Genomic DNA, 16,925 nt, shown 5'->3' on the forward strand with positions numbered 1-16,925 from the left:
CTTCTACAGTACAATCCATTTTATTGGAAAATAGTAGGGCCAAGATTTGTAATGGAAAATGCTAACCTCCTTTTTCATTGTCCTGAGGTCAGCATCGCCACCATAATGGAGGCATGTTGGCTCAGACAAATGAGAATGGCCAATGAATGTAGTGAGAGGCAAAGTCATCATAATGCTCCTCATGTTAGCCAAAAGAATGTGTGTGTAGAGTGTGCAATGAGTGCACCATGTGCAGTGACTTGCAATGAAATGCGAATAAATAGTGGAAGAATAGTTTTGGAATTAAATGACCTCTAAGTAATTATATGCCTGGATATTTGTCAGCTTTTATTTATGTTTTATTATTGTATTATGCTGATATGTCTAATATAACTTTAAAATTCAGTAGACAAATAAATAGCTAAATGACTGGCAGTATTATGACAAGCAACAGGAGAACAAAATGGCACCAAATAAGGAGAACACCACACCAAATACTGGATCAGAAAACACACAGTATGCAGGAAAAGATTAGGCATTTATAATGAATTTATAGTCTACATCCAAGTGTGGAGACATTATGACTGAGATGTATATTTTACAATTAATCTTGCTTCTGACAGCTGAGTAATTTTTTCACTTGTATCATTACAAACACTTATTGTTACAAGATACAGTACTTTCATAAGGGTTTTTGTGATGTTTGTTGTGAATGAAGTTTACACAGAAGAAGCACTACAGATTACAAGTTATTTCTGCAAAACAGAGCACACTGAACTTCTACAAATACTTCTTCCACTCACCTTCCCTATGATGCATACAATTTACAAACTTATTAAATTACACAACTGTGAGATCAAGCCCAGTGATCACACAATGCAGCTTCATTCTCTTCTTAAAGTGCTGCTAGATGGCAGTGCTCAAGAAGCAGTTGATGAGTACACTATACTGCTGGCCATTAGTACTGAAGATCAAATACAGACCTTTCATGTGACAGCTTAGCAACTGATTGCTCAGTTGTGGAGACACACTATATAATCTGCAAGCTATCCATATTTCAGGAATCCTTGTCACATAGCTCTCTGTTTCTGATTGCCATATTACCACCAGAAGAGTTGCCAAATTTCTACATGTACTGATTGCTCACAAAAAATTTCTTTCTCATTATATCTACTTTGATTTCATATAACACGTATCCCATAGCAGACAAATGAATTGTAAATTTTCTTTGCCATCATGCACTTTACAACATGGTTAAAGGATTCCAGCAACTATTAAAACAATTATCTTTATCTTCCACTCAAATGCCCAAAAAATGCCCTTACCTGATGAAAGAATTTTATTTCTAGTTCAAAGATAAACCAGCAAGACAGTCTGCAAGACACCTATAATTATAACTCTTCTTTACTGTTGCATCTCCCCCCCCCCCCCCCCCCCTCAAATTCATCAGACAGACTGGTGTTTATATTATTTCAGTTCCTGTATGACTAGATCTATCTCCATTACTTAACAAAATCAACAGTCAATCAGTATCAAATTCTCTCTAATTCTTTATCCAAACAAATTGTACTTCATGAAGATGATTTCAGCAATGATCACTCCAAGGAGACCTTGAAACTTTGTTTTTTTTAATTGCTTTTATGTTGATAGGTTTTACACACTAAACTATGTTTCCTCATAGATCTGTCTTCAATAATCATCCATCTGTGCCTAAATTAATTGCACCTGCATTTTTTCTGTGACTTTCTCGGTTTGTTTATTAAAAAACTATAATACTGCCTCGATTGCGAAAAAAGCACCTAGTGTTAAGTGTTAACCCAGGTTTCGGCGTAGATAACTACACCTTCTTCAGAACAACAATAAAACCCACAAGTGCCTAAGTAGACCTTTGTCAATGATTAAAAGAACACCATAGCTATACATTTATAAACGAGAAAGAAAAGGAAAACACAAACAGTACATATGTACAAAGTCAAAACCACTACTTAACTTAATGGTTTACACTCCACCTCACACCAGCCTATGTTCGATGTGCCATGACCCCCCACCCCCCCAGGATAACTACTGGCTTTAGGTATAGTTTTTAAGCGCTCCTCCTGTTGTCATAGGTAGCTTCATATATAAGTTTCTTTACTAGCAAAAGCAACCGCGTGCTGTTATTTATAGGTTTCATCTCCTATTTAGCTCTTTAGCTCATCTCTTGTTCTATCAATTTCATTTTTTGATATAAATTGATCCACAGTTGGGAATATATGGGCTATTTAGCCCCGACCCATGGATAAACTTTCTCGTATTCATATGCACATGCGCATTCAAGTAACTTCCCTTGTCTTGCACATGTGCATACATAGCGGGTCAGGCTTGTAAGTGAGTGACCGTTTGTAGCTGCAGTTTATGGCGGGTCATGGCCCATCGAACATAGGCCAGTGTGAGGTGGAGCGTACACCATTAAGTTAAGTAGTGGTTTTGACTTTGTACATAGGTACTGTTTGTGTTTTCCTTTTCTTTTTCATTTATAAATGTATAGCTATGGTGTTCTTTTAATCATTGACAAAGGTCTTCTTAGGCACTTGTGGGTTTTGTTGTTGTTCTGAAGAAGGTGTAGTTATCTACGCTGAAACCTGGGTTAACACTTAACACTAGGTGCTTTTTTTGCAATCGAGGCAGGTTTTTAGTTTTTTAACATATTAACCAATGATTGCTGACAAGCTGCGACGTTGAAGATTCTTCCTCGGTTTGCCTAAATTCACCATATCCATTATTGGGTTTCTGCATTCTGTCATATAACTTTCTCAGTTGCTATCAAAAAAGAAAAACAATTTAACTAGAATTTTCCTGTGCAATGCATGAGTCTGCCCCTACAATGGTGCACTTCTCACACATATTTGCTGTTAACAACATGTGCCGCACAATTTCATGGGGCGGACTTCAATTAAGTAACAAAAGATAATTTGTAACTAAACATTATTCTGTGTATCCACAGTAAATAAAACAGACAACAACATAGCATACCTCACAAGTTGAAAAACCAAAATGATCAGCAGCACAACTCTCACACTTTTCTCCTATTACATTTTCATGGCATACACATTTCCCAGTAAAACTGTCACACTCCTTTGTTCCACATTTATCACAGTCACAACCTGTGGAAAAAATATCCAATCTTTAAAGGCTTTATAAATTGTCATTCATACGACACACACGAATACTTCAACATCTACAGCAGACTTCATCTAGTGATAAAGATATCTCCATTATAGCATTGTGAATGACATTTTTTACGAATTTGTTGCTGAAGATAATGTAAACTGTTCTAAAAATGTGAAAATATTAGCATAACCTGTAACTTATTTTATTAGACGACATTTTCACCATCTTTCATTATTTCTTTTGCTCTTTTGCAGAGGTGCATCTAAATGCTGTGATTACTCATATGCAATATTACTAATATCTTACATGTTTTTATCACACACATTTTTATAAAATGTACATTCTAGGAGGACAACAATAAACAGAAATGTGCAGTGAAGCAATTTTTTAGCTGAAGCTGATTGACATATGGCACACAGAAACATTATTTTGTGCCATTATCAGCTTCCACTTCCCACACATCAATCAGCTACAAGGGAGTGGCTGCTTTTCCATACAAATAATCTGTTTATTTCTGTGACTCTGGCATTTCCTTCTCAAGTGGTTGCAGTAATTTTCATCATTTAAGTTGCGCCTTCTAGTATTTACAGATAACTATATTTCAGCCATTCTGCCTTATAATGATTGCTCTGAACTTCTCTCAGTCTGAATTAACAAGAACATTTGCCTCCACTTTACATTTTCCTCATATATTTCTCTTGTATTTACATTTCAGTTATTTTATCCGTACCCATCTTACTAATATTCCTTTCCTTTTTGTCAGTCTCTTTTACCAGTCCCTGAAATTTTTTTTTTGCCTTCTTTTTTACTGCCTTTCAGACCTTCCAATTTCTTGCACATAACTGTTAGTTTTACTGTTCTAGTTTGCCTTTGTGGTAACTGTTTTCTCTTATATCACTGAAATAAGTCTTGAAGATATAGTTTCACTACTCTATATCACTAGCAATAGGGTAAAAATTTTCTATCATATATTTTAATGTAAAAACTGAGAGGGTGTTGAGAGTAAGGGTATTTCTTCTCCAACACATATAACTGCTTGCTCATATGGTAGTTTCAACAGGCAGGATATAATAGGAAAACATTAGGTCATAACCTCAGTAATAAACTTTTGTGTACAAAGATGTGTGTGGTGCTGAGGAAGAAAGAATGTATGTCAGTAGAAAACTTTATCATATTTTACAAATGGAGAATAAAATAAATAAAAATGACAAGACAGTTCGAATGGGTGTAAAGCAAGGAATTCTCCTCCTTCATCAAACATAGAATAATTCATATGTTGCTTGTTGGGGATAACTAATAAATAACAGTGTGTGTGTTTTGTAATTTAGAAGAAGACATTTTGTTGTGCTAGCTTGAGTATCTTGATCTGTAGCTGATCATGTATAATGGCTAATAAAAAATAATTCTGCTAATAAAAGGTACTTTTGTTTTGAAAGAAAGTTATACATGACCAGATGGTTATCTGATGAGGTCAGGGATATGATTACTGATTCACAAGTAGAAAGCAGGAGTTAATTGGAAAGCAAGAAAATATATAATCAATCAACAATTTGTAAATGTTACAGGAGAGTAACATTTATTACACCAACAAAGTGAAGATACTGCATCCGGAACAAGTAACAGTGGATATATAATTAGCTTCAGAATAAGAAAGTTAAGGAATATGGAATAAGAACAAAGCTTCATCATTAACATAACAAATTTGTTTCATTACTTCAACTTGTGAGGGTCTCAGCTGTTGTGCTGGATGGTGTTGTGGTAACTGCACAGTACTTCAATTAGGCTGCTTGTAATCTTCAGGTGCAACTGTGGGAATCTGTAGCACCTCACCAGATTATGCACTCATTTGATAGAAAATTGCAGGCATCAGGAGGGTGGTGCGATAACATCATTGCAACGGTACACTGACATCCAGTCCCCTGCCAGAAAAATGAGCCACAGATAACATGTGTACAGGTGGGAATGGCTATCCACAATCTACAAAACCCAGCAAATGCATATGGGAAAGCTATTGGTACCCGAACTAGCTGCCATTGCTTTGAACTTCCATCATTGTGACCTTGTTGAATTTGTTTCCCTCTGTGGCCAATAATGCCTTAGTGCTGCCAAAACTGGTTCCCACACATTGCTAAGCTCAAATTTTATGCATCTCCTGAGTGGACCATTTGATACACACATTTCAACTCCTTCTTTATTGATGGAATTGCATCAGGTAGAGGCAGACTAGAGGATCTCTGTCTCTTTGAAGCTCTTGCCTTGTCCCATATCTATACAGCAATCAGCAACAGCAGATTTTTTGGTCTCAACTAGTCTGGTATGACGTCTTGTGTTCATCAGATCTGTCTTTAAGTGTGCAACGTGTCTCATTAATGTACGATTTTCCACAACAGCACAGAATCTTGTGTATTTCTGGTGTTCTTAGACTGGAGTTGTCTTTTGTAGACACTAACATCATTTGCACTCATGCCTTCTGTTCCATAGTTCCTGAAGAGCCGCTACAGATGACTGCATTTTGTGATGTCCATGTAAAATGCACATCCTTCATCATCTTCATAGTGAAAAACTGTGTTACAATCACGTATTAGTGGGAACACATTTAAGTGAAGAAAGATATACCTTACTTAACTGTGTTGCCTCTCAATTTTCCTCCAGTTTTTTTGTTTCTCTGTTGGGGCAGCTGGTAAGTAGACAGTACTGCTGTAGCCATATATTATCTATTTAGTAGTAAGATAAAATTCGAAGTAACTGTTATTCTGGTCACCATTAGTAAATTACACACTGATTTTATTTCTGAATTTAGAGATAGGAGGGTAATATATTCCTGATCATCATTCACCCCCTAAATCATTTAATGTAGATTGGTAGTCTCTTAGGCCTTTATTGAGAGAGTAAGGGTATATAACATCAGTTCTCAGTCTTGTCCTCAATGCAATAATATTAACACTGAACAGTAATTAATAGGTAATCAACATCTCAACATCAATTTTCTCAGATACACTACACTTGAGTTAATGGTATTAAGTTCGGAAAGAACAGTATAATTAAATGCAGCCTATAACATTTGAAATAAAATCACAAATTTTGCAATACTTATGCCATAGCTGACAATGGGTAAATAAAATCAAAACCACTTGTTAATTAAAAGTCCTGAATGTATCATTCTAGTGGATAGTGAATTTCATCTACATTCTGGATCAAAATGTAGAAATGCCATATCCAGCCAAATAAAACACTCACTTCGACAGTCTTTTAGATCTACTGCATCCCCAAAGAATCCTGGTGCACACAAGTTACAAGCTTCTCCATAAGTATTATTGAGGCAACGAAGACATTTCCCTGTAATAGAATCACATGCACCAGGGTCATCTGGGTTGATGTTACCACTGCATGAACAAGGCTGGCAGGTTTCACCTACATGAAGTAAGAAAAAGAGATTGTGATACATTGTTCATTGGAGTAAACAGTAGCAAAGACAATTCCATGTTATAAAATTTAAAAAAAAGTTCCACTTGCCCCTTTCTTGTGGTCTTCCAAAATAACCAGCAGCACAGTATTCACATCTGGCTCCATAATAACCAGGAATGCAGTCACAACTAATTTCTTCACCATCAGCACTTACTTCACATCCTGTTGCAAAGCTGCAACAAAGAAAGAAGTAGAACATATTACCCTGATATATGATACAATACTTCAAATTTGTGCAATGGTGAAGCAATTTAGTACACAAACCCTATTATGAATTAGTCAAACCACTTTTGTCATAACAGCCAATCAAAACAATCAGAGTGACACCCTTACCTTGCAGGACTAACTGAGTTTCTGAATACTACACACCATTCTTGTGCCCATGTGAGATACAAAAGAGAGGCTGTTCAAAGAGTTATGGATTTCACACAGTTTTGTTTAGCCAGCAGGAGAGTGTCATTGAGATACTCAGTTAATTCACATAGCAAGCCCTATGAGACAGATGTTGTGGATCATAGAGGCGCGCTTACTCTTAAAACTGAGTCCACATATTCTATGAAGGGTCAACTTAATTACTACTTCCTCCCAAAAATATATCATGAAGTGATCATGAAGGTTAAGATCAGAAAAAATGGAGCTTTAAATGTAGCGGTAGGTGAAAAAACATTTTTAATTTGCACCTGCTCATTATCATACATGTGATTTCCTGTAATGTGATCATTCTATGTGAAATATTGTTAACACTCATTAATTATGAGTTTAATATTATATATCATAAAATTAACTGCTAGCTGCAAGTCTGATAAATTATTGAGATGTTATCTGTCAAAGACACCACACACACACATTTTAAATTACTGTAGACCCTTCAAATTTTCCATGGCTTCTTTTTACTGGATAGTTGAGCTGCTTAACCACTCAGGATATGAAGGCTGTACTGATTGGTCATCTTGCACAAATTTGTTACTCTAAATTTGTAGGCATGATCAAACCAGATGTTGTTTGACATATTTATGTCTGAAGAAAATATAACAAGGACACTTTTAGAACAAAAGGAAATACTTTATTATTTAACTGAAGATACCCTATTTAATATCACTGTTTCTTTTGTTCACATTGGAGACTTTTGCTTCAGATTAAAAGGTATGGCCATCACTTGTTCAATTGACAACCTGTAATTCGAATCTGCAATCTTCAGAATCAGATGCCACTTAAGATAATATCACTTCTTATTACAACATTAAAAATTATCACTTTCCTTGCTAACCATCAGTTGGACATGCAACTTTATATGTCAGTGCATCACACACAGTGGGATACACCACTGGCTACAAGCAAAAGGTAAAAGGCCAACAGAGAAGCTAATATATTTGAAGTGAACTGTGTATATCATTTACAAGAGCAAAATGAGGAAACCTACTAATTCACTTGTAGATGATTGCTGAGTCATGCATAGACACAAGTGACACATCAGAAAAATCACACTGGCTTCTGAAGTTACTTTCTCTCTCTCTCTTTCTCTCTCTCTCTCTCTCTCTCTCTCTCTCTCTCTCTCTCTCTCTCACACACACACACACACACACACAATACACAAGTTTATTGACGAAACAAATATACTAATAAGGAGTCCAAACCCATCCATACCCAACACCGAATAGGCTTACAACTGGTTCACAGTAATCAGCTTAACCATGATCTTACAAAAACTTATATTGTGCAATTTTCAACAAACAAGAATGACTTATATGTACCAGAAGTAAAGCTCAATGGCATATACTGTGTGAGGCACCAGGTGCGAAGTATATAAACATCCAGATGGATAACAAACAACGATGGCACCAGCATACAATTAAATTTAAAAAAAAACTAATTCTGCAAATTTTGCACTTTAATTAATCTCTGATTATGTTGACCTATAGATAGGATTGCTTGGACTGAATGGCTAATCTAATGAGTCAAAAATTTATTTAGTCTAGAAAAATGTGAAATGAGAGTAAGATGTAAAGTTAAGAAATAAACATTTTGCAGAAGAAACTTCACAGGCTTTAGAATCCCTAAATTCATAAGTCAATACTTTCCTTCCCTCACTGCATTATGGAGTATTATTATATATTAAGGACAAACTGTGAAATTCACAACCATAACAGCGGAATTGAAGATAATTTGGATGCAAGTATGCATCACCATGTAGTTTTCAGAATGATGTTTTATATTCCGTCATAAAAGTCTTTAAGATTTTGCGAGCATATTGTCACACAGAACAACTTAATAACCCACAAACACTGACAAGCCGAAACATTATGACCATTTGGCACCATGAGATTTAATTAAGCCTGGTGGCATTGTGGGCACACAACAAAGTAAGGAAAGTATACAAGCAGAGCTAAGTCAAATGAGGAATCATTCTAGTGGTCTCGGTCACAAATGGTGAAATCCAGTGACATGTGCGACCTTGACAAAGAGCAGGATATCATGGACCCCTACCTGGTAAAGGGAATCTAAGAAACGGTGAAACTAGTTGGCTATTCATGTGCTACTGTTGTGAGAGTCTATGGAAAGACACTGAGGGGCAGTTACAACCTGACTAGGCAACAAGGCATTGGATGTCCAAGCTCCATCACAGAACATGGAGATTTCCTGCTCTGTAAAGCAGTAAAAGTGCTACTGATGCAGTCTGCTGAGGGCAATGTCATGCAAGGAGGGAACATTCATGGCAGCTGTGGACTACATTAGCGTCATTGTCGACCACTTGAACCCTTTCATGCCTGATGTTTTCCTCAACAGGATAATTTTCCATCACACGAGGCCATAATTGAATAGCACGATAGTGAATTCACACTGATGTCCTAACCACCACATTCACATGATCTGAACCAGATGGAATGCATATGGGATGATTTTGGGTGCCAGCTCCACACCCAACAACCATTGGCCCATAATTGACATGCACTGCATGAGCTGTCTATGGACATATAATGTAACATTTCTACCTACCAAAGACTTGTCAAATACATGTCATACGAAATTGTGTTCTAAAGCTGTGTTCCAAAGGATGTTATTAAGTATGCAATCAGAATTTTTTGGCTCATCAATGTACACACAGAACTAGAGTACAAGAATGACTGATTAACAACTTCTATGATTTATCAACATTTTTGACACAGGAATGTAAATTACAGTATTCTGTTGTTCTGTAAAACTAGTTTCAACTTTACCACTATATAAGGTGTCCCAGAAGGAATGGTCAATATTCAGGGATACGACAGAAACACTAATTTAAAGCAAAAGCTTCATGTGGACTATGTTCTATTCTGAGTGGTTTCACATTTAATTACATTGTTATTATTTTCTGTATTATTCAATATAATGTCAAAATAAGAAAAGATAGTTGCTACTCACCATATAGCAGAGATGCTGACTCACAGACAGGCACAACAAAAAGACTGTCAGAAAGTGATCTTTCTGCCAACAAGGCCTTTGTCGGAAATAGACAACACAACACACCACACACACACACACACACTCACACAGGCAAACTCAACTCACACACACATGACCACAGTCTCCAGCTGCTGAGGCCAAACTGTGAGCAGCAGTGCATGGTGGGAAAAGCAACTGTGTGGTGGAGGTAGGGAGGAGGTTGGGGGGGGGGGGGGGGGGAGGTAACAGAAAATGAGAGAAGTGAAAAGGCTGTGGTTTATTCATGGAATAGAGGACTATGTAGTGCTGGAATGGGAACAGGGAAGGGGCTAGATGGGTGGGAAGGGGCTAGATGGGTAGTACAATGACTAAGGAAGGCTGAGGCTATGAGGAAAATTCAGGGTGTATACGTGGACAAGGAAAAAAAATTCCCGAATTTCCCGTTTAAAAATACACTTCTTCCCTGTCGAAAATACACTTTTTCCATAATAAGTGACAGTATACTTTCCCTCGAGACAGTAAAACTTATCAATCCTATGAATGGTTAAAGTTTTATACACCAGAGTAAAGCATTCCAGCACTTTAGAAAACATAACAAAGAAAAAAATGATAAATTTGAATTCCACCGAACAAAGCACATTAGTTTCCGAAGCATTGAAATCGAGATTGTGATAAGTCATTGTACACCAATCATAGCTCATATCACGTGATCTCACCAGCAGATGAAAGCAGATATTCAGAGCTTAGGATACGTGGTGTAGTCAGTCAATAGTAACATCACTGTTACATATTGCGAACACACAAGTAGGAAAAGTTAATGATTTGAAATAATATACATAATGTACAAAAAGGATACATATAATATTGGTCAGTTTTTGCGTTTGTTACACTTTAAGATACATCACACAAATGTGCCAGTAAAATTTTAAATAATGAATAAATGACTGGTCTTTTGGGCTTGAAATTCTTCTAAGCAGCTGGTCCTAAAAGTGTTAAGTTTTAAATGAGAGTCAAACACTCTGTAATTCAAGAAATTCATCCAACATTCTTGCACGTAACATAATTCATCTTGTGTAAAAGGAAATTTACTTTGAAACTAATGCTTCTCAAACCACCATTTGTAATATTTTCCTGTGAGCTGTTAGAAACAGGTTCATTCCAGCAGCTGCCAGAGAGCATGAGAAAACAGGCATTACTGTGTGTGTGCAACTACAATGATGCAGGAAGCCCATTGGTCCATATGTATAAATTGACTGCTTCTGTGTTAAAGATTAATGAAAGCCAATTTTTTTTAGCAAACTGACAAAAATAATTTCATTTTTCTGCAAGGCACTTAATGCTTGACAGCAAAAAACTGGAAATAAAATAAAATCAGAAAACAAATTAATAACACAATTTAGTGTTCCATAATTATGTGCATGTATTTTAATTCACTTGATAGCTCCAGGCCACAGAAATACTTTTTGTTTTCATTTGACATGAAGAGGAAACAGAAAAATCACTAACAGCCACACTTAAATAGCCAGAAGGTACTGCTCATACGTGACTCAACTGTGCATGCGCGTGAGCCTGCTGGAAAGTGCTCAAAAGAACCTAACCCAAACAATTGTGACGTCATGATCATCAGAAGCAGTTTGTTGTTATGAAGTATTGTGAAGTCTTCATCCTAAAGCCTTTGATACATTTTGCTGTTGACTATCAGTTCTTATCAGCCAAAATTACAAAATTTTAACTGAAAACTAAAACACTGATAAATTCCCAGAATTCTAAAAAATTCCTGGCTTTTTCTCAGATGACAAACTTCCCAGGTTTTTCCCGATTGTCCTGGGGCGTATACACCCTGAAAATTACATATTCGTATCACATTCACTTCCAAGTACTATAAAACACGCTATATTGGGGATATTAGGGATTCAGCTGAGTCACAAAATACAACAGGTGAGGTGACATGATGTGCTTGACAGACGTGTACTATTATTTCAACAGCACAGACAAGCATTAATTCAAGAACAACAAAGAGAAGCTCATCAGCTGGGACAAATTCCATGCCAGATTGAAGAAAACAGTTGGTGACAGCAGCAAGTCTGCTTAAGTGGAAGAACAACTGAGGAACATAGCCCAATGTCCTTTAGGAGGAATGTCTCTTCACTGTGCGTGCTTCAAAAGGTTGTGTGTGTCACACTTGGGTTAAGAATATTACTTGTTTCTACACATTTATCACTGTCTGCACGAAAACATTTAGTTATAATTTGTTTCAGAAATTAGATTTTTTTCACCAGCAGGCACATGACATTGTTAACTGTATATTTTAGAAGTTAAACATGTAATTACTTTCATTGTAACATATGACAAGTTGACAGTCTTAGGTGCAGTTCATTGCTTTTAGGTTTTGACTGTGATCATCTCTTTCTTTTCATAAAATGTTCTGTTATGAGTGTTTTTACATTTAAATAAATACTTTATTTCACTCAAGAATGCCCTGTTTGGTAACTGCTACTTACTTGTTTGATGGTATAGGAAGAGGACAGGCACATATCATGCAGTCAACTTGTGTTCCTATGGTTGCATTGCCATAGTATCCCTCAACACAGCGTTCACAGTGGTCTCCTTCAGTATTGTTCTTACAGTCCTGAAAAATGGATTTACAGTATGATGTATAAGGTTTAGTGAGGCCTATGCTAACATCAGTTCGCAAACCTGGACACTAAGGAAATTCGATGAAAAGCAATTTAGCATATTTGAAAGAAAACTTGAGAAAAATTCTTGGATCAGTGAAAAAAAAAAAAAAAAAAAAAAAAAAAATATTGGAAAATCCAGGATGGAATGTAACAATATTGTGAAAAGGAAAGTTGCTACTCACCATATAACGAAGATGCTGAGTCACAAATAGGCACAATAAAAAGACTGTCACAAATGCAGCTTTCAGCCAGAAGGCCTTTGTCAGAATTAGATGACAAACACATACATACACACTCACAGAAATGCAACTCACACACACATGACTGCAGTCTCAGGCAGCTGAGGCCACACTCAACTTGCTAGTTTTCAAAGTAATCTTTTTTCACACTGTTGAGCCTGTAGATGACAACACTTCTTCTTTTCAGTGAGTGGTCTCCTTTACTCCTTAGGAATGACAGAATCTGTATGATGAACCAGACATCATCATTTATTAAGATAAAAATGTTGAATGTGCAGGACATGTACCGAGAGCCAATGGCAGAATGATTAAGGAAATGTTCAAGGCAGTGCCTGGAGGAACCAGGAGGGTTTGAACACCAAACGTGTCAGAGGGGACATAAAAAAAAATGAAATTAGATTTGTAGGAGTTTGGCACTAAACAGAAAAAAATGAAATAATCTTGTACAGAAAACCAAAGTTCACAAAGCATTATTGAACCAATGATGATGATTATGATGATGAAGAAGTGCAGATATATAAACCTGCAACTGCAGTATTTTCTAAATATACCATCTAAGCACCCCAACATACATGATAGTACTTTCATACATAAAGCAAATGGACTATTTTACTTCACCAATAATAAAATGTGCATTTTTTTTTTTCATTTGTAACCATAATATTGCAAATTGCCTGTGCAACTGTTGCGAAATAAGCCATGTGAAACAATCATGAGTAGATAAAACAAAGTTACAGTGTCACACTCCACGACTAACACAACATCAAACTGCCTCGGATTCACTGTATATCAATATAATAATAATAAGTATAGCCTAAAAAAAAACTTACAAAACATATGCCAGTCACTGGATCACAGGTATTAGAATGTCCATGACAGTTACAAGGTACACAGAAACCACCATATGGACCAGTCTGAGCACGATAATATCCAGGAGCGCAGTCTTCACAAGAAAGACCCTGGTAGTTTGGTGGACACTGACACTGTTCCACAGCGAGAGCAATGCTGCTGTTAGGATTATAGCCTTCAGTAGCAATATCAAGTGTCACATCAGTTAATCTGCAATCAGAATACAAATTTCATAAGTAAAATATTTACACTATAATTGAAATAATCGATTTTTGAAAATATAATACAACGGGTAAATAAAAAAAAAATCTACTCACCAAGCAGTGTCAGGGAAAGTTATGGAAATCTGCAAGCTTTCCAAGCTAGTGGCTCCATCTTCTGGCAGAAGGGTTGAAGGGAAGGTAAGAAGGATGAAAAACAAGGACTGGCGAAGTTTAAGAAATTGTGTGTCTCCCCTGAAGAGAAGTTTTCCCCATTTTCTAAATCTCATCAGTCATTTTTGTTCACCCCTTTTCCTTTCCCTTCAACCCTTCTGCTAGAAGAAGGAGCCAGTGGCACTAAACGATTGTACTTTTCCGTAACTTCTACAAGTTATCCTGGCACCACTTGATAAGTTTATTTTTTTATCCATCCAGTTATATCATAAATTATAAGTGAACAACAGTAAATCAGTTTTTAGTCATGTTTAGCATTGGAGGTGATAGATGGAAAATATTGTAATATGTCTCCTGGGATTCCTAATGTTGCAGCACCTTCTAATTCTATCGACCTCACCAATCCGAGTGTGAACCGTGAGCATTGACAGTGTTGTAAATCTCTGGGCAGAAGTGAAAGTGAGTACTGGTCACTTCACTATCAGCTTAAGCCATGAAATCAGGTTTAAAATCGTCCTATAGCTGTACATCTGGGTAACAACAAGACAACTCACCTGTTGCGATCGGAGCTGATCTTTCTGAAAGTTTGTTGTAACATCAGGTTGGTAAAGCAATGTGTTACCCATTGCCTATCTCATCAACAAATAATGATCACCACAGTTGAAAGTTTTTTTTTAAAAAAAAAATCAGTTAACTAGTTTAATATCACAAACTGTTTGGAAGATTTTGTTACTATTTCCCCATGTCAACTGGGAGAGGTGGATTCCACGTGTCCTCAATGTGGGAAAACAACTGCAGTTTACTGCACATTGCTGTACCTGCTGCTTCAACATTTATTCCATGCTGCAGCATCCTGGCTTGGAGAAGCAGGGCCCGCCACCAAATAATGGGCATGCTGTGACAATGGTGCTGACATCGCAGAAAACACGTGACACTTGCTACTCAATTTGGATAGAAATGTCACTCATTCCTGTCAAGACAGAATTCAAGTAATGTCATACTCAATGTATGAAGACTAATTGTACATGAGGTGTTGCCTTATATGAAGCAACTGTAACAGAAGGTGTTAATAACTGTATTCAAAAGAAGTTGTTTCTACTATTTAGTAGAAAGTTAAAACTTTATCAAAGCTTCCAGATTCTAGCACGCAACTGCAACAACAAAGAAGTCCACATTAATCATTAATGCAAACTACAGGGTTTTAACTGAATAGTTATTTAATATTCATTTCAGAATATGCAGTTCAGAATATGAGGGCAGTAAAGCTCACAGTCTGAAAACATAAATTTTTCAAACTATCAAGTCTCATTTCAAGATACAAACAAGTGCAAAGGGTGGGCTTGATGGTCACTGAGAATTCCAACAGATGCAAATCATGTCTCATGTTGGCACAACGGACACTTTTCACTTAGGTTCAGAGGCCATCCTTCATTCCTACAGCAAATAACCTATGTTACATTTCACTGGCTGGCTGAAACTAGATGTTACAAGCAGTGAAATTCTAAATTCCAATTGGAATGTATATCATAAAGATATGCTGGATGCCAGTGGTAGTGACATGTTTTTAGCCAAAGATAATATGATAATATCTGGTGAGGTCAGTACAGAATCTGAATATGAAGTAATTTGGGTGAAGACAAGGGCCAGAATATATATTTCGGTATTTTACTGTATTCTGTTCAATAAAGGATTAGCAATTTTATTACTTTAAATATATCATGAATATGCTAAATAATGCATGTGTTTGTTTCATGCACTACAAGGAGTCTTGATGACAGTGCAACGGCCTTTTGACACTGTTTTTCTGATGAGGTGGTGCCAGACCAGCTTGCAGCCAAGTGAACAGCCATGTAGGGTGGTAAGACACTTCCAACTATGCCAAGACACCATCGTATTATAATAAAAAAATGAATATGTATTATGCTGCAAAACAAATGTATCAGTTCTTCTTGAGACTTATATTACTCAAGTTCTGAATAATCCTTGCTTAGTTTCGATGTATGCTCAGTAAAGTGAAGTTTTATTATGTGGCAATTACTTGTATATTGCAATATCTAATAAATTTGATGGAAGTCCAGAAAATATAAAAGTTTGTTTGTGCAGTGCATTTTATTGATGATGTTCTCCTTGAAATTTTTGCATTATGTCTACAGGAGGATTAAATCAAAAGGCATTAACAATCCAAATTCTAATAAAAAAGGCAAATGTGATTCACAACTTGAAATTTTTTGCACTATGTCTACAGGAGGATTAAATCAAAAGGCATTAATAATCCAGAATTAGTAATGAAAAGACAAAGTATTTCATTGACCTCTGTTATTGAAATACCATGACAAAGTGAATTTATGACAAATTACTCGATAATTTCTGATAGGAAAGGAGTTTTCAGTTGTCTATCAGTGAAAAGTATATTAATTAATCACCCAAAAAGTGATCATAGTAAGCACAAACTTTAACAACAATTTGAACTTAACTGGAAATATCTATTTTGTCTCAGAGATTACTGCACATTGCAACACAGTGCTAACAATCATCTCTGAACACCATAGCAATGGAATAAACTGCACTTTTAACACACAGAATTCTAATGGACAATTTTGAACTTCATTAAAACAAAAAAGAAAAAAGATTTTGTGTCTGGTAAATTACTCCTGTCTTGTGGTCACCAATATTTCTTTTTATTTTTACTCCTTATGATGTGTTTCACCCTCAGCATCATCAGATGTGTGTAAAAAGAAATATTAACCAACACAAGGGTAATTTATTAGTGG

The 16,925-nt window shown here is 36.2% G+C and overlaps 1 protein-coding gene across 1 annotated transcript in view; it reads right to left on the minus strand.

Moving 5' to 3' along the window:
- LOC124796447 (laminin subunit alpha) overlaps nucleotides 1-16,925 on the minus strand; it is a 380,942-nt gene that overhangs the window by 162,825 nt on the left and 201,192 nt on the right. Inside the window, exons 27-31 of the mRNA XM_047260652.1 lie at nucleotides 13,762-13,990; nucleotides 12,516-12,643; nucleotides 6,643-6,767; nucleotides 6,367-6,540; nucleotides 2,992-3,122 (exon numbers count right to left, since the gene is read on the minus strand). Of these exons, the coding sequence (XP_047116608.1) occupies nucleotides 2,992-3,122; nucleotides 6,367-6,540; nucleotides 6,643-6,767; nucleotides 12,516-12,643; nucleotides 13,762-13,990 (787 nt within the window). The remainder of the gene's footprint in view (nucleotides 1-2,991; nucleotides 3,123-6,366; nucleotides 6,541-6,642; nucleotides 6,768-12,515; nucleotides 12,644-13,761; nucleotides 13,991-16,925) is intronic.

This window comes from Schistocerca piceifrons, chromosome 4, assembly GCF_021461385.2.
Source record: "Schistocerca piceifrons isolate TAMUIC-IGC-003096 chromosome 4, iqSchPice1.1, whole genome shotgun sequence".
NCBI classification, from domain to species: domain Eukaryota; kingdom Metazoa; phylum Arthropoda; class Insecta; order Orthoptera; family Acrididae; genus Schistocerca; species Schistocerca piceifrons.